The sequence below is a fragment of the Nicotiana tomentosiformis genome, chromosome 1 (genome assembly GCF_000390325.3).
Source record: "Nicotiana tomentosiformis chromosome 1, ASM39032v3, whole genome shotgun sequence".
In the NCBI taxonomy this organism is placed as follows: domain Eukaryota; kingdom Viridiplantae; phylum Streptophyta; class Magnoliopsida; order Solanales; family Solanaceae; genus Nicotiana; species Nicotiana tomentosiformis.
The window spans coordinates 49,571,794-49,591,071 of NC_090812.1; the positions used below are offsets into that span (position 1 = coordinate 49,571,794).

General features: G+C 41.2%; 1 protein-coding gene across 1 annotated transcript; it reads right to left on the reverse strand.

Annotated features, from left to right (window-relative positions):
• Nucleotides 1-15,884: 15,884 nt before the first annotated feature.
• LOC104119929 (glycerol-3-phosphate 2-O-acyltransferase 4) lies at nt 15,885-19,025 on the reverse strand. Its single transcript, XM_009631543.4, has 2 exons — nt 18,328-19,025; nt 15,885-16,945 (listed from the first exon to the last, which is right to left on the reverse strand). Exons 1-2 carry the CDS (start codon nt 18,955-18,957, stop codon nt 16,067-16,069), a joined length of 1,509 nt encoding a protein of 502 aa, XP_009629838.1. The 5' UTR covers nt 18,958-19,025; the 3' UTR covers nt 15,885-16,066.
• Between the last annotated feature and the right edge of the window lie 253 nt (nt 19,026-19,278).

The following is a 19,278-nucleotide window of genomic DNA, read 5'->3' on the forward strand; positions in this document are numbered from 1 at the left end:
GGTGTGACGTTAAGGGTAATATCGGATATCACCATGAAAGCTGTGGGCTATCGCTTTTACCGAAAAGCCATTGATCGGTGAGTCACGTAAAGGAATAGAATCTTGCGAGTACATTTTTTGTTGTGGCTATTTTTGATCCACTCCTCTTTGCATACATATCAAATTAAGTTATATGCTCTTAAGCCAAGTGAAAAGAATAGCACATCCGTTATGTCTATAAGAACGGTTTGAGCAGAAAGTGTAAATCTCGGCTAAACTATTAAATTTAAGTAATAATGAGTTAAAATCTAGTTATAAATAATAACTCTAAATATAAGTCTTAAAAATGTATGGGAGATGGGGACAGATCCCATAAAAGATTGATGATAATAAGTACAAATTATTCTTAAAGTGTGAGTAATAATAGAGGTGTGACTAGCAATAAATAATAATAAATGATATTTAAATAAATAGGAGGAAAGATACACCCAATAATGGATGAATTGGACGAATGTTTCTCCTCACAATGATGAATGACAGATAGATCCAAAATTTGCTTGACCAATACTCGGATCTGATGGAAAGGTGTGGAATAATATGAACAAGAATCTTGATAAAAATGTGATCTTTATATTTTTATAAGAGTGAGAGTCTTCTTCTGAAACGTATTCTTATCAAATGAATATTACATCCCCCTATTCCCTTTTCTTTTTCCCTTATATATTTGACACATATACCTAGCAAACCCTAATAGTACAAGTGCAGAGAATATTCACTCTAATATCCTATTTTGAAAACTAGCCGTTATTGTTCTTTACACGATGCTCTACCTCGGTCATGATTGACATCTCGGCCAAGAATCTTGCTTCTTCCTGGTCGAACTCAACCGACTCTTTTCTTAACATCGTATTACGCTAAATATCCTTAGGGCATATTTTTGCCTATACAGTTAGTCCATCCGCTTATTAAGGCCGACCCTAGACGGCCTTGATGAGCGGACTCTATTTATCGTGGTTGGCAAAATTGGGCGAGCAAGTCAAGTAGTGGCGTTTCAGACGAGGTGACAACATGACCTTTCGTGAACCGCAACCTTTGGGGTCGCATTGTTTCAGAATGATGTCATGACATCATGCGTCACTATGGCGTCTTCCCAATGCTCTGCGTCATTTTTCGTGCCCCTGCCGTTTCGATACCTGCGCTGGGTAATGATGGCCTGATTTCTTGGTCATGATGCTTGAACTCTTATAAATAAGGACATGAGACCATTCGTTTGTGTTTTGCATATTCTTAATATCGAATCTCTATGCCTTCTTCTCTCTTCTTCATATTGAATCATTGCCTTCTTTTTACTTCGTAATCGCGTACCCACTCCCCTAATTCTGGTGATTCCAGTTGCTTCCAACACTTTTGTACTTAAAACATCTTCTCTCGAAAATATGGTTAATATACCCTCTAGTTCCGGCATGGCAACTGACCCTATCCCTTTGGCGGAGCGTATGCCTCCTCATGGCGATAGTGTTTCTGTTTCCATTGAAGACAAGAATTTTTCTACGGTGGAGGAAATAATCCCTCGTAGTGAAAAAGTTAGGTCCGACTTTTCGAAGATGCCTGGGGACGACCCTGAGGTCTCGGAATCGGTGATGAAAGAGGTTGATCTTGCTGAGCTTAGGGCAAAGTTCAAAATTTCTGCCCATATCGATCTGATCCCAGCGGGGCCCGATATGGTACAAATACACTACCCCGGGTATTGCGCATTCTATGCGTATCCTTTCTACGTTGGCTATTCCTTTCCTCTTCTCCCATTGGCGGAGTAATTTTGCCGCTATGACGACGTTTGCCCGACTTAGCTCTCTTCATACATCTACAAGTTTATCCGCATGTTGACGAAATATACAGAGTTGGCCGGGGTCGGTGTCACACTCCGCCACTTGATGCATCTCTTCGTCCCGAGTTTCTATAGGGGGAAGATATTGCACCTTCGCCACCGAGGAAGTAAATGTCTGGTGGTGAAGATGGACGACAAGGCAAATCGCCAGTTCTGGCTCAACTACTTTTCCGTGAAGATCAAGGACGTGGTGGCCAACACGAGCGGATTCCCTGAGACTTGGAATTACGCCCGTAAGTATCCCTTTTATTTCAAACATTTGTTCTTCCTGTTTTAGTCATAGTCTGACATTCCTTCCCTTCTTCGTGCAGCTGAGACTACGCCTCCTCCTTTGGTCGGGGACATTCATGACTGGGTCAGCCAGGTTCTGCCTCACACAGTGGGGATTCGTGAATGGCCGACCTTTCTCAAGAAGTTCGGGCCTGCGTCTTCCGCGATCAGTGAGTTCATCTATATATATATATATATATATATATATATATATATATATATATATATATATATATATATATTATTTTTTATCTATACTGTTTTGACCTCATAGTCGCTTGCTCGTTATAGTTTTGTATAGGAAGTGACAATCTTTTAATCTTTCTTTTTCAGCCTGAGGATTATCTAGGAGACCGGAGGCTCCTGCTCCTGCATTTCGTAAGAGGAAGACTGCTTCTTCTTCGGAGTCTGTTCCCATTATGACTGCGACCAGGCCTGCCCGAACGTCTGCTTCTGTTCCTTCTTCCTTCTTCTGTTCCTACATCTGCAGCAGAACTCTCGACTTCCCCTTTGCATCATCTAAAAGACGAGGACGATGAAGAGGAATCATCGCCGAATAGTAGCAACTTGCTTCCCCGCAAGAGAAGATCAGTGGACGTCGGTGAAAGAGCTGTCCGAGAGGTGAATTCAGTGATAGGGGATTTCGTCGTCCAAGAAACGGCGACCATAGAACTTGAAGATGACACCGAATTACCGCCCGTGATTTCGTCATCATCTAAAGTCGAAGAGGGCACGTCTCTCCCTGAGACCGTGGTGGAATTTGAAGGGCCATCGGCGAGAGTTCCTGACGACTTGCGATAGGACGAGCCATCGGCCTCGCGACCGACCGAGGATCCTTCTTCGAAGGCTGACATAAAAGGAAAATACGTAGTGGAGGAAGGTTCCGAGATAGGCTCTGATATGGATGCCGAGAAGGTGAGGATGATGGGGGAGGGACTTACCCGTCTTGAGGTAAGATTGGAGGGGACCACGCGGACTATTGCGATCCCCGTGGATCGGGATTTGTTTGTTGACACGGAGGTCGTGGTCCCTTATCTTGGTCCCCTCTGTTCTCATGTGGAGGGTAAAACCCTTGAAAAGCTGAAGGATGCCACTTTATCTAGGACCATAGCCGGCCTCGCTCTTAGGGTAAGTTTTTCGATCCCTCCTCGTTTTTGTATGTCGACTTCAAAACTTTGTTCTTACTCTTCATTTTCTGTTTCTCTTTCTTTCAGACTGTTATTTTGGAGATTGAGAGCGCTCGACGAGAGGAGATGCTTAAGGCTATTTTTCAGAAGATAGAGCAAAAATATCGTGACTACCGTAACAAACACCGCGAGATCTGCAGACGGTTCGGTGAGAGCGACAATTTCCAGGCTATCCGAGATGAACTGAAGGAGAAGGATGACGAGTTGGTAAGAGTCATCAAAAAATGCAGTGTTCTTGAGGGGGCGTTAAGGGACAAATAAGAAGATCTTGAGGTGAGCAAGGGGGTCGAGGCTCAATGTGCCAAGCCCAAGTGGTCTCATTGCGCGCCGAGCTCGGGGAGTGTCAACTCAAAGTGGATGCTCTGAGTGGCGAGGTCGTTAAGAAGGTAGCGGATTTAGAGGAGGCAAAGTTGGCCTAGTTAGGGGTTGCGAGGAAAGTGGAGGCTTTGGAGATCGTGATCTGCATTCTTCGTTCTAAGCGGGAGAGTGCTCTAGAGATGGCCAAGCTCAGAGAGGGGCGACTTGATGAACGGATAGGGGAGCTGGAAAAAGAGGCTTCTGGCCTTTGTGATTGAGTTGCTGCTCTCGAGGCTGAGAAGGCACAGTTATTGGCTTGATCATCTTCTTCCCGTACTTCTAATTTTCCCGACTTTCCGCGGGATTTGTACGAGGAATGGATTCATGCCAAGGCCCAGCTGGATATATTTAGAGATCTGATGGGGGCGGGAACTATTTCAGAGGCCGACTTCGAGGATGCTCATGTTAAGGCACGTAGAGCTCGAGTTGCTTGTGGCTATGATCCCGCTACACCAGAGGCCGATGATGTTGAGGAGGATACGGGCGTGGATTGGATTGAACAGGACGCCTGGTATGAGGATGAGTATCCCGCTGGCGATGACGATGATGAAGAGGAAGATGAAGATGGCCTAGGCGATCAAGCTAATAGTGTTGCTGGGCCAGGCGAAAATTAGTTATTTTTTCTTTCCTTCTTTTTTGCTTAGCCACAGACATGTGTATTTTTTGTGGGAGTGTTTTCGAGCTTTTGTAAAAAACATTCTAAGTATTAAATGCTAGTTCTGTTACTCGTACCTGACTCTTTTTCTTCTGTTCGGGTTTGTATGTTTCTTTGATTTTGTTGCTTGGTTGCCCTAGTCATAATAACTTTGTTCAAGTAGATCGAATGAGGTTAAAACAAATTCTTAAGTTTGATTTTGGCCGAGGGCCAGTAGGTGTTGGTTCGAGCGAGGTTGAACACCTCGCATGTTTAGTTATGGCCGAGAGCCGATTAGGTATTGATTCGAACGAGGTCGAATATAACCTATATTTAGTTATGAACGAGGACCGATTAGGTGTTGATTCGAATGAGGTCGAATATAACCTATATTTAGTTGTGGCCGAGGGTCGATTAAGTGTTGATTCAAACAAGGTCGAATATCACCTATATTTAGTTGTGGTCGAGGGACGATTAGGTGTTGATTCGAACAAGGTTGAATATAATCAATATTTGGGGAGAACAAAAATAAACTTTATGTATTTGTGCTTTGTTCATATACTTGGGGAGATTTACATATTTTCCGAGCGCTGGCTGGCCTTTCAGTCCCAGTCCCAGTCTATCTAGTCCCTTCATTGGTCGAACTAGAAAAATATTGATAGGTCGAGCAATGAACTAGTTGTCTAGTGCCTTCGTCTATGCGCAATTTAATCCTGAAGTATCCCCGTCATCACCTCGTTAAAAACTTCCTTGAGAAAATCCAATTGGGACAAAACTCGAGTAAGGAAAAAAGTGTACAACTTTGGGGACATCATCCTTTAAAAGTTGAAGTATTTTAGGTGAGTAATATTCCAGTTGTTTGGTAGTCTCTTTCCTTCCACTGTTTCTAGTGTGAATGACCCTTTGTTTGCTGTTGCCATGATTTTGTAGAGGTTGTCCCAGTTTGTTCCTAGTTTGCCTTCCCCCGGGTCTTTGCTTGCTTGTGTTTTGGCTTTAAGCACATAGTCCCCGACTTTGAGTGGCGTGATCTTTGCCTTTTTGTTATAATAGCGTTCTGCTTGTTGCTTTTGGGCGACCATTCTCATGTAGGCCATATCTCTTCGTTCCTCGACTTCATCGAGTTCCTGCATTCTATTGTCATTGTTCTGGGGTCCGCTTTCGCGGGAGTATCTTAGGCTGGGGTCCCCGACCTCGACCGGTATTACTGCATCAGTCCCATAGATTAACGAGTATGATGTTTCTCCTGTGCTCGTCTTTGGCATTGTTCGGTAGGCCCAGAGTACTTCTGGCAATATTTTCAGCCACAGTCCCTTGCCATCTTCGCGTTTCTTCTTCTTCATGATGTTCAGTATTGACATGTTAGAGGATTTTGCTTGCCCGTTGCCCGCGGATGTGCCATTTTTCGTAAAAGGTAGCCACCTTCTTTCTTGTAAATTGGGGTCCATTGTCGCAGTTAATGTCTTTGGGGAGACCGAAACGACATATGATGTTTTTTCATATGAAGGTGATCACTTCCTGTTCGCGTATTTGGGTGAATGCTCATGCTTCCACCCATTTAGAGAAATAGTCAGTTAAAACCAAGAGAAATCGTACGTTACCCCATCCTACCGGGAGGGGGCCCACGATGTCCATTATCCATTTGATGAATGGCCTAGGGGAAATTACTGAGTGTAGGTGTTCTCCTGCTTGGTGGATTATTGGGGCATACTTCTGGCATTGCTCGCATTTTTGCACGAAATTCGCGGCCTCCTTTTTCATGGCGGGCCTGTAGTATCCTACCTGTATGAGGCATCTGACTAAAGCTCGATTACCGGAGTGAGCTCCACAGTGGAATTTGTGTACTTCTTCAAGGACACGCCACGTCTGATTTGGGCCTAAATATTTCGCCAGAGGGCCGCCATATGTCCTTTTGTACAGGTCGTTATGAATGATGTTGTATCTGGCTACTTGCATTCGTAGCTTCTTGGCCTCTTTTTTATCGTTGGGGAGTACGCCGTCCTGCAAATATGTAATAATACAGTTGTGCCAATCCCAAGTCAGGTTTATAATTCTTACCTTGATTTGATCTATCGACGAGTTGAGTAGGTAGACAACATTTCTTTCTCCGGTTGTAATGTTTTTGGTGGATGTGGTTAATTTGGCGAGGCCGTCCACCTCGGTGTTCTCTGCTCGGGGGATCTGGTTGAGTTGACATTCGTCGAACTCGGGTAGTAGCTTACAGATTTCGGTCTGGTACTTTTGTAACCTTTGCTCCTTGATTTGGAAAGTCCTTGTGACTTGGTTGACTACGAGTTGAGAATCGTAGCACAATCTGAGCCATTTTACCCCGTATTTGAGTGCTAGTCTCAGTCCTACAATTACGGCCTCATACTCGACCTCGTTGTTAGTCATATCAGGGCAACTTATAGACTGGTGAATCACTTCTCCTATTGGGACTTCGAGTACAAGTCCCAGCCCAGATCCGGTCGCGTTAGACGTGCCATCGGTGTACAGGACCCAGAGGTCTTGTGTTTGGGGAGAAGCGTGGACGACTTCTTTTTCGACTTCGATATTATTTTTGCATTGAAATCGGCGACGAAGTCTGCGAGGACCTATGACTTTATCGTCGTTCACGATTGATATGTAATATCATGCTTGCTGAGTTCGATGGCCCATTTGGCCAACCTGTCTGATAGCTCGGGTTTATATAAAATGCTTCTTAAGGGAAAGTCGTGACGACCGAGATGGGGTGGCATTGGAAATACGGTCTAAGCTTTTGTGAAGCTACGACTAAGGCCAGAGCTAGTTTTTCAAGATAGGGGTATCTTGTCTCGGCATCGACTAGTGTTTTGCTAATGTAATAGATGGGAGATTGCGTACCTTTATTTTCTTGGACCAGGATTGCACTCATAGCTACTTCGGACATGGCGAGATAGACGATGAGCGACTGTCCCGGTTCTGGATTTGAAAGCAACGGTGGTGATGACAAGTACACCTTTAACTCCTTCAGGGCTTGGACGCACTCAGAGGTTCATTGGAGGTCGTTCTCCTTTTTGAGTATGCCGAAGAACTTATGGCACCTATCGGAGGATCATGAAATGAACCTCGAAAGGGCAGCGATACAGCCAGTCAACCTCTGGACCTATTTTTTGGTGGTCAAGTGCTCCGATATCTATTAGATGGCTTTGATTTGGTCGGGATTGACCTCGATACCTCTCTGCGACACTAGGAAACCCAAGAAATTTTCTGAGGCCATGCCGAATGCACATTTTTCGGGGTTCAGCTTCATGCCGTATTGCTTGAGTAGGCCGAAGGCTTCTCTAAAGTGGTCGATGTGATCTTCTTTCCTTTTGGATTTGACCAGCATGTCGTCGATGTAGACTTTCATCGTTTTGTTGAGTTGGTCTTTGAACATCTTCGTCACCAATCTTTGGTAGATTACCCCCGCATTTTTCAGTCTGAAGAAGGGCATGACTCTGTAGCAGTACGTCCCATGGTGGGTGATGAAGGTGGTCTTTTCCTAGTCCTCTTCCTCCATAAGAATCTGATTATAGCCCGAGTAGGCATCCAAGAAACTTAGTAGCTTGTGCCCCGCTATTGCGTCGATGAGTTGGTCGATATGAGGTAATGGAAACGAATCCTTGGGGCAAGCCTTGTTCCGGTCAATGAAATCTACGCACATCCGCCACTTGTTGTTGTTCTTTTTCACCATGACTACGTTAGCGACCCATTGGGGGTACTTCGACTCCCTGTCGGAGCCATTTTCCAATAATGTTTCCACTTCTTCGCGTACTATGTCATTAATTGCGGAGTTGAACTTACGCCTAACCTGCCTCACCAGGGGGTAGAGTGGATCGACGTTCAGTTTGTGCGTGGCGATTTCCTTTGGAATACCTGGCATATCTGCATGGTTAAAAGCAAACAAGTCCGCGTTAGCAGTTAAACACTCACAAAACTTACCCGGTTCTTGAAGTTTGCAGCCGATGTAAGCTTTCTTGTTGTGGTCGTTGCTGTCTAGTTGAACGGGGTTGAGGCCCTCTATGGTCAATCCTGCGGCCTCGACCATGTCAGGGTCTATGATGATGTCCTCGCTGTCATCGCATACCGACCTCGACTTATTGATTGATATGGCTCTATTTCTTTATTCCTTGTTTGTTGGGTGGCTGCGCAGTCTAGGGCGATGCGGTAGCATTCCTGGGATGTGTGTTGTTCCCATCGTTTACTGAATATTCCCCATGGAGTATGGAATTTGATGACTTGGGACAAGCTGGACGGGATGGATCTCATGGTGTGTATCCATGGTCTCCATATTATGGTGTTGTATGTCGTGTCCTGGTCCATGATATGGAATGCGGTTTCCAGACTGACGCCACCCGCTAAGACGGGGAGTGTGATCTCGCCGGATGCTCGCTCAACTGCATTATTAAAGCATGTTAGTGTGATGCAGCGTGGCACTATCTTGTCCTCGAGTTTCATTTGTGTGAGTACTCGAGGATGGATAATACATGCGTCTCTCCCATCGTCTACCATAATCCGTTTTACGTCAGTATATAAAATCCGTTAAGTGATAACGAGAGCATCATAGTGAGGGAAAGCCAAACTGTCGGTATCTGACTTATCGAAGATGATACTTTCTTAGAGTTCATCATACCGTTCGTGGGTGATCGACTGTTTGAGCTTGTGGGTTGTGGTGAACTTCACACTATTGACGGAAACGTCATCCCCGCCCCCGATGATCATATGGATGGTGCGGGTTGGCGAGGGCGGTTTTGGTAGCCCTTGATATTGTTCACATCCCGTGGCAAAGTTGGTCCTTCCCCGACCGCTCAGCAATTCTTTGAGGTTTCCCTGTCGCAGCATGTTTATGACCTCCTGTCTTAGGGCGATGCAACATTCGGTTTTGTGTCCTCGCTCTTGATGGAACTCGCAAAGGGCATCTGATTTTCTGGTATTCGGATCTGACCTCATCTTTTGTGGTCACTTCACCTTTGGTACGAGCTTTTCCAAGGCGTAGACTATCTGTGTAGGTGATGTCACGACCCAACCGATGGGCCGCGACGGGCACCCGGTACCTTACTCAACCGAGTACCAACATAACATATCTTTCTTATTGTACTTTCATTGGCAAATGGGCCAAATGGGTCGTCATGGGCTAACCAGAATAGACATATGAGAATACTCAATATAGGACGACCCAACCTGATATATATAAAAAATATTATACATGTGACATACGGGCCTATAAGGCCAACATGATCATTTATAAACTCAAAACATAGGCCGGCAAGGCCATACAAGCATATGTATACATGACGTCTGTCTAGCCTCTAAGAGTACATACTTATTATAAAGGTCGAGACAGGGCCCCGCCATAACAAACAATACATATACTAATCATACTGACCAAACAAGCAACTCCGGAGCAAATGGAACATCTTTCGTTGAGCTGATAGCCTACTTGGAGGACTCTCAACCTTTCTATCGGGACCTGCGGGCATGAAACGCAGCGTCCCCAGGAAAAATGGACGTTAGTACGAATAATGTACCGAGTATGTAAGGCACATAAATAAGTACATAAAAGATATGGAAGAAATATAGAGTAAATGACTCAACCTGTAAGTCTGGACAACTCTATAAATCATAAAATACTTATAGTGTCATGCATATGCGTATGAATGTCATGTCGTGCATAAGTACATGTGTTGATAATATCATCAAGCCTCTGAGGGCATCCCATCATATCATCTCGGCCACTGTGGGAAAAATCATCAACATATACCAGCTGATCAGGTGGTGGTGCGTATATAACGCCGTAACCTTTTCCCATATCTCATATACATATAATATACATATATACGCGTATATAATGTCGTTTGGTCATGGGTCAATGTACATGTATAAATAAATGCAATGCATGAGAAGTACGTCAATAAAATCTCTCGGAACGTCATAAGACCATTAAACCTCTAATTAATATCATGAAACAAACTTTATCAACTTACGTATTTTCTGAAACCCATGAACAAACGATAGAATAATAACACATATGGGAATTCAAGAACATAGACATCTCTAATACTTCCATGAATAGAGTCATTTATGGAAGTTGTGCATTTGCTCATTTTGTTCGTGTCGCATAGATCATGCCAAAAAGAAAAAATGGATAGCCTTAACATACCTGAGTCGATTCTCTTGACAATCCCTCTAACATACGTCAATTGCGACAACACGTAACAGCAAGATCGGAGTAAAAAAAATCCGTATGATATTCTTGAGAAAGATTGCACCGTACTCCGTTATAATTGTAAAATCTCACTTTGATTTGAATTGTTGAAGGTCTTGCGTTGCTTATATGCTATATGCAGATGCATATTAAATGACCCAAATAACGTGATGGGATTCTTTAAGAGTCATAAGACTCTTAAGTTATAGATAATAACGTGATGTGGATGTGGATAATAACGTGAGTCATAAGACTCTTAAGTTATAAATTTCTTATACATGAATATGGGCCCCACTTTATGTGGTGGCTTAACCATATATCCTTCATCTTTGCCACATAATCCATAAGATTTAAGAGTCATAGGTCTTAGGTGGCTTGATGCCACGTTAAGGATCTTATCCAATAATTAACAATCAATTATCTTAATTAATTGTTAATCTCCCACTAAAATTAATAATTATCTGATTATCCACATAATTAAGAATTATCTCAAATTATTTATAATATTACTCACTTTAAACACATCTTATACACCTTACTATCATGGCCATGTGGTACCTTGTATGGTACTAGTCCATAAATACCGGGTATTTTAGCTCGGGCCGTATTTTATCTCAAAATGCCAAACTTCGACGAAATTCATTTTCTTCGATTTGCTTACCTTCTCAACTTCACGAATTTACTCATCACTTGTTTGAAATAGCACAATACTTATAATCTCAAAATAATCTCATTCCCGATCTTACGTTGATTAGCTTACGACGAAACTTTAACGTATGAAAATGCGGGATGCAACATCTCATTTTTTCGAGCTTCCATCAATTTACTTAAGGTGTACTTTCACGTATGAAAACATGGGGTGTAACAGGTGATACGTAAAAATTGTGAGGGGATAATAAATGGGGCATACCTCTCTCATTCCGGTGAGTCCCTGTTCTTTATCAGGGTGGGCCCTCTTCATGGAGAGATGAGGATGCACCGGTGGTTCTGACGTATGGGAGATGACGTTCCCGATTTGGTCGTGCGGCCACGGGGTCTCTTATGATATCATTTCTTAGATCTTTTCTAGATTTTGCTTGCACTGAGGTCAGTCGATGGTTCGGCCCATTGAGGTCGTCTTCGTCTGCTCGGACTTTGGCACAATATGCATTATGTATTTCGTCCCAGGTCATTGGGGGATTCATAAGCCAACTTAATAATTTTCTTGTCGCCCTCGAACTATTTCTGCTCAGCCCATTTTGAAAAACCGCTACCGCTATTCCTTTACGATACATTGGGCAAGGTCATTCTTACGCGGTTAAAACGGGCGAGGAAGTACCTTAGCCCCTATCCTGAAGACTGTTTGATAACAAAGATGTCGTTCACTCTTGCCTCGGCCTTCTTGGCCTCGGCATGAGCCGTTACGAACTTATCGGCCATTTCCTCAAAGGTTTCAATGGAATGTGCGGTCAGTTGCGAAAACCAGGTTAATGCGCCTCCCATGAGGGTTTAGCCGAATTTCTGTAGAAGAATGGAAGATACTAGTTCCTTGGCGAGGTCATTGCCTTTCACGGCGGTGACGTAGTGCATCACATGATCATCGAGGTCGGTTGTGCCATCGCATATTTTCAGATAGGCCAGGATTTTAAAGGTCTTTGGGATGGCATGTGGGGCAGCACTATCACTGTACGGCTGCTCGACGAACTGACCAGCATCTCTCTTAGGAAATAGCTTGGGGGCGCCCGGTATTTTATCAACCCTTTCCTGGTGTTCTCTCATTTGGTCCCGAAGTGCCTTGTTCTCGTTCTCCATTTCCTCCATCCTTTTCAGAATGGTCGTGAGAGTGTCGTCACCTGCATGTCAACAACATTGTGAGTAGTATATGTTATCGTGGGAGGAGGAGGAGGAGGTTGATCATGTTGCTCGTCCATTGGTGGCGTGACACATGTTCTCGTGTTTTCTGCGGCCACGTCCCGAGCGGGCTTATGGAGGACGCTGGTTAGTGTATTAGTTAGCTAGGCCTCAGGGAGCTTATTTATCGCTGGTGGTGCATCCTTTCCCACGGATAAGGAGGTTGTTTTACCAAGAGATTTTGTGACACTGCAGTGGGAAGGGGGTGATCCACCTCGCCTAGGAGAGGCATTGGGCGATGTGTCCTCGTCCACTGTTTCAGAACTTTCGTAGATGATGTTCATGAGATTGGTTGGGAGGTCACTCATTATTCTCATTCTTTTTTCTCTGTTACTTGCCATATTAGATCTATGCATGCAGAGAGAAAAATGTTCTTTTTTTTTTTTTTTTTTTACGTTAGTGACTAGTGTCGATTGTAGATCTAGAAGAAACTAAAAGACTTAACTAGAAACTCCCCACAGACGGCGCCAAATTGTTTGACCAGAAAGTGTAGCTTTCGGCTAAACTATTAAATTTAAGTAATAATGGGTTAAATCTTGTTACAGATAATAACTCTAGATGTAAGTCTTAAAAATGTGTGGGAGATAGGGACAAATTCCATAAAAGATTGATGATAATAAGTACAAAACATTCTTAAAGTGTGAGTAATAATAGAGGTGTGACTAGTAATAAATAACAATAAATGACATTTAAGTAAATAGGAGGAATGATTTACCCAATAATGGATGGATTGGACGAATGTTTCTCCTGACAATGATGAATGACAGATAGATCTAAGATTTGCTTGATCAATCCTTGGATCTGGTGAAAAGGTGTGGAATAATATGAGTAGGAATCTTGATAAAAATATAATCTTTGTATTTTTATAAGAGAGAGAGAGAGTCTTTTTCTCAAAAGGCTTCTTATATGAATATTGCTTCCCCTATTCCCTTTTTTTTTCCCCATATGTACTTGACACATATCCCCAGCAAATCCTAATAGTACAAGTGTAGAGAGTATTTACTAGAATATTCTCTCTAATATTCTATTTTAAAAACTAGCCGTTATTGTTCTTTACACGATGCTCGACCTCGGTCATGGTTGATATCTCGGCCACGAATCTTGCTTCTTCCCTGTCAAGCTCGACTGACTCTTTCCTTAACGTCGTATTACGCTAAATAGCTTTAGGGCAGATTTTGGCCTATACAAGAACGAATAGGTTTATTACAATATAGTGATTACGCGATTTAACGATTTGACAATGATTTTTTCAATTTCAAATAATTAAATGTGCCATGACGGGATGATTATAATGAACAAATACAGAAAATACAAAGTTATTGACACTTGCAGCTTGTTTGGATGGTTGTTACCTAATTTTATTATATCATATTATTATTTTAAATACAATATTTATTTTGATTGTTATTTTAATTTTATTGTATCGTATTGTTAAATTCGTCGTTACGTAATGACGAAAAGCGCCATATTATGTAAATTTCGGGCCCCTCTCGATCTTTTTCTACGTTGAGAAGGGGGAAGGAGTCTAAATCAATGGACATTAATGAACCATCATTGATGGACGTTGCACATGACATGATCAATTCGACTCAAGGTCCGGCGCTAATAGAAGTTGCTTACTTTCCTAGTAGCGAAGGAAAGGGCATGACTTTTTTCGTAGTAATAGTGGGCAGGTCTCATGAGATCTATGCCGGCCGTCGGAATATGTGGTGGCGTCGTTACCTTGCTTTTTCCTTTTTATATTGCCCCATCCTTATTATTAAATAATTATATATTATCTTTTAACCTATTTTTTTATATAATAATTCTACAGTGTATCGTATTTTTTCTTTGTAATATTGCAAATTTATTTTTCATACTATAGGTGCATGGCATCATTAAACGATGACAAACGATACCATCTATCCAAATATTATATTTACTAAACAATATAATACAATACAATACAAACTATACGCGAACGTAAACATCGAACGCCTCTACTCCGAACCCTTAATTCAACATCAATCAATTCTTCGTATGTATGACTCAAACTTACGTCAATTAGTTAATCACCCATCCTTCCACTCCCCAATTGACATGTTAGCAGAAAACTTAACTATGAAATCGCGAGTGATTTGCTTTTATCACGATAAAAATGTTTGCTTAATCGACATTTTGTCCCTTTCCTAATAAAAGGTAAAACAAAAATAAACCATGGAGTTCTTATTCTATTTTAGACAGAATAGCCCAGTAAATATTTATATTTGTTCGCGTTTCTCATTCCGGTCCCTGTAGTCAAGGAAGTTTCATCGAAACACTTATAGTTGTTCAAAGTAAGTATTTTGAACCCCTCTAATTATTGATCATGCATATATGATAATTTAATTACTGAGTTGTACAAAATGTGTATATTTCACGCATACAAGGAGCGTGGTTATAAAAATTTAGAATAAAAATAAAAAAAATTAAAAAACATAAATTTCTTTCTCAGTTTTACCCCACTCCCTCCCCTGTTTATTTTTCTCTTTATCCCCTTCCCCTTCCCGTCTTCCCCAAGCCCTTTCCCCATTCAATTTCTTTTTCTTTTTCTTCCCTTCTCTTTCTTCCCCGGCCCTTGCTCCATTTCTTTTTTGTTCCCTTCTCGTTCTTTCCCCGGCCCCTTTTCTATTTCTTTTCTTTTTCTTTTCAAAATATCTTTGGATGATCTGATTTCCTTTTACATGATCGAGTTATTTTTTTATTTGCCATTATTTTTTGCTTTGTAAATGTTTGTTTGCCATTATTTTTTGCTTTGTAAATGTTTGTTTTCAGTACAAAATCGTGCAATTTGATTGATAGAAATCTTTATTTTTTATTATTAGTGAAATCATGAAGATGGATGGAAAGCAATGAGTGAAGGAATGAAGATTGTCGAAAATAAGAAATGAGTAACAGAATTAGGTTGTTACTATGGTTAGCCTGATGTGTTTTGGAGAAGAAAAAAAATGGTACATATAAGTTATTTAGGGAGAGTGTCCGTGGTGTTCTCTGGTGGCCAAGATGACAGTGATGGAGAAGGTGATGGTAGAGAAGAAAGAAAAATAAAGAAAAAGTTAGAAAAAGAAAAAAGATAGAAGTATTATTTTTTTTTTCATATAAAATTAAAAAGAAAAGATGATGTGGCATATTTTATATGACGTGGACTCTAGCATCATGTGATTGAGAGACACGCGGCGTCAAAGGGGTTTAAAATAATGACTTTGAACGATTATAAGTGTCCGGATGAAACTTTGTTGAGTATAGGGACCGGGATGACAAATGCAATTAAATAGAAGTGTTTGTTAGGCTATTCTCCCAAATATAAACAAACAAAATTTCGAGATCTTCCTTGCAAGTTATATTAAATAGTTTGTTGTTGAACTACAAAGAAAAAAAGTTATTTTAATAGTCCTGAAATTGCACTTGGGTGTAAAAACTAGAAGACTGAAGGAGGAAAAACACAGAAACAGCAAAGAGAAGTTGGTCTACGCAGAAATTTGATTTCAATTAATATTGTCTGTTGAATACAAATACAGTAACTAATCATATAAAAACAAACCCCTTCAACAGCAGAGTTCTATTAAATGTTGAACACAATTTTACTGGCAAAAAAACCCCAAATCCATTAGCTATATAATACCTCCTCCCAAATGAAATGTAATTCAGGATTTCTTGGAGTACATGGACTCTACTTTGCCATCATTTCCACCAAGCAACATATACTTATCCTTCCTTGTCAACTGAGTGCACTCAAAACCAAGAACACCACCTAACACTTTCTGGACATGGTTTGCTACCTCTATCGCTGATTTTCCACCAGCCTTGCAAGTCATTTCCTTTGGCAATGGTTCAAGAAATTTCACTTCATATTTTGGCCTTGGGTTCATGAAAAAGAAGTATGGATCCCAAAACTTAACCCCGCGGACAGTTGTACCATAGAACATGTTTTGCTTAGAGTCCACTGCAACAGGCACAATCCTATCACTTAATTCTGCGAACAAAGCGCTGAACCTCAGCAGAAATGGCTCGCGACAAGTAGTTCCCTCTGGACACACAACTAGATCACCCTTCTCAAGCAATTTCTTAATCATTGCAGCATCAGCTTCACGATCACGAGTCAAAGCAACAGCTGGAATTGGTGACAAGAATCTGGAGAGCTTGCTCACACTGTATGTGACAGTGGAGACTTTCCTCCCGAGTGCTATAGCAACAATAATAGGATCAAGAGCTGAACGATGATTACACACGTAGAGGTTTCCAGGGGTTCCTGGAGATGGTGGAGGTGGTCGAGGGCCTTTGATCTCAAGCTTGATCCCAACCAATGCATATGTATAACGAACAATGCGCTCTGGGAGAGGGAGATTGAAGTATACACGGAATATAGCGAGACCAAATCCGAATGGCAGCCACATATAGGTGATTAGGGCATTGAGTGGAGTTGGGCGCTGAACCAAACGACCATCATGGAAGATCAATCTGCTTTTCAAGCGATCGAGTGGAACCGGTTCTGCTGATTCGCTAGGAAGCACCATATAACCTTCCTGTTTAACATATATATGTTAGCATAAACTCAATGTAGATCACCTATTAGTTGCTTCGAACTCAAAGAGACTGAGCTCTTGGGTTCGGACTTGGCAGTGATCGGAGGCGTAAAGTTCGGCAAAATTGAATGTATACATGTATGTCTTTAGAAAATAATAATATAACAGTAATGAACACCCTATTTACAAAGGGAATTTTGATTCAATCCAAAAGTGCATTCTCAACCTTTAAACCCTTTCTGGTAACATGATCGTTAGAAAGGGCACATAACACAAAGTTCAAATGAAATCTTGGTGCAACGTTGAGGTTTCATGCATTTATTAATTCAATAAAGAAAAACCAACTACTAACAATACATAAATGACCAAACAAAATAGAAATCAAGTCCTTCATTACGACTACTTTTATTCACTTGTATATCAAATCTAAAGTCATATTGACGCACAACTCAGAGTGAAGGACCACTGGAATTCTGCTAAGTGGCTGGTAGGAGAGTAAATGCTTAGGCCCCTCACAATTTACTTTCACGTGTTTATCTCACCCACCGCCTTAAATGGTACGTAACCAATTACCCACATAGTTATTTACTTTATTGAAGTATAAAGTTGTAAGTAAATCAGTATCGATTGGAGGTATTATTCTTCTCTTTGTTGATTCTTACAAGAAATCAAAGATAAGGTCCATTTTAAGAAATATTATCAGATCGATAAGAACTCTTCACGTTACCTACTTGAGAATATAATATAAACAACAATAGTATCACAAGTTTAACGTCTAACCGTGGCCACAAAATTAGATATGTTTGGTTAACAACGTACGTCAGCACTAGTTGAACAAGCTCTCATAACACTTATTAGTATTAATACAATTTGCTAAAAGCATAAATGGAAAATCTAAACGTCAGAGATTTAAATTTTGTTAGATTTCCCATATATGAGACAAAAGCTTCATTAACAGAATCACTAACTGTGTGTAAGATTCACATTTATAGCATTTCAGTATATCAATCTAAAAGTTAATGCAAATAAGTACACATTATCAAAGAATAATAAAAGATTTTAGATTTTCCTTTAAGGAAACTGAGCAACAACAATAATAACTACAACAAACCTAGATTAATCTATAAATGAGGTCGGGGATGTTATTATGTACGCAAACCTTATAAAGGTCAAAAAGTTATTTCCGACATATTTCAGGCTCATCGAATTTAAGGAAACTGAAATTATACTAAATAAAAAGTGCCAGAAATTACATTTTTTTATAGTTATTAAATCGTGGTTAAAGAAAAAGCTTCTTCACACTCTCCAAATACTATTAGTGTCATGTAACATAAAAACAGAGGAATGAATAGCAATTAAAATTTATGCTAATTAATTACTACCTTGCAAATGGACATGAAATCATGATCAGACTCACGATCACCCATTCCAATATCAGGCATTTCTTCTCCAAATTCCTTCAAAATTGACAATTTCTTCCATTTCCCAACCAAAATCCCAGGACTCTTCACAAACCCAGTAGCTCTTTTAGTCTTCGGATTCACCTCAATCTCTGTTCCAAGAACTTTATCACCTCCCAAAAAATCCTTGACAAAGGGCTCAACCATAATTGTCGGATTAGCAGTAACCACAACTTTCCTCTTACACTTATCAAACACCTCAAAGCTTTCTTTCCTCACGTCTGAGGCATAAAATCTCGGGAGAACAGCCCGCGAAGCGAGCTCGATATCTCGGATTTTAACGCCAGCGAAAGAGATGTAAATGAGCATTTGTATAGCTAATGCTTCGGATACGAACACGTATGCGATGGCTATGAGAGGAAAAGAAAGGAGAAGAATAAGTCCCCGGAGAAAGCTGCCGGCTTCGATAGCGACTAACATGAAGTAAGGGAAAGATGAACGGGAAATTAAGAGGGTTCCGTCGAGATCGGCCGCTACGGAATGGTGGTCCACGGCGGTGGTATCGCATGTCGTCACCGACGGGAAGGATTTATTCGGTTTTGGAAGTGACATTTTGTTAAAACTCCGGAGAGAAAGATGGAAGTTATTTGGTTTTTGGTTTGCAAGAATGGGAGGGTGAGGAGAGGGAAGGTCTGGTTTTAAATGAAGGTGGTTGAGAGTGAAGTTACTTAAAAGTCCTTTAGGATGGTTTTTACAGTTGGGAATTCTTGGATGGAGGTTAGTGAAAAGACAAGAATGACCCTTGAGTTTAGCGAGTGGGGAGGATGAGGAATTTAATGCTTCAATTGATAAAATTTTGTTGGTTTGGTGTTTGGTATTACTTTTTGCATTTTTCGTGAAGATAAGGATCAAATTTGCCTTTTGACTTTCTCA

Coding starts and splice junctions, on each gene's coding strand:
- LOC104119929 (XM_009631543.4), bottom strand. CDS start 18,957: ATGTCACTTCCAAAACCGAATAAATCCTTCCCGTCGGTGACGACATGC. Junction 16,946..18,327: donor ATTTCATGTCCATTTGCAAG/GTAGTAATTAAT, acceptor TATGTTAAACAG/GAAGGTTATATGGTGCTTCC.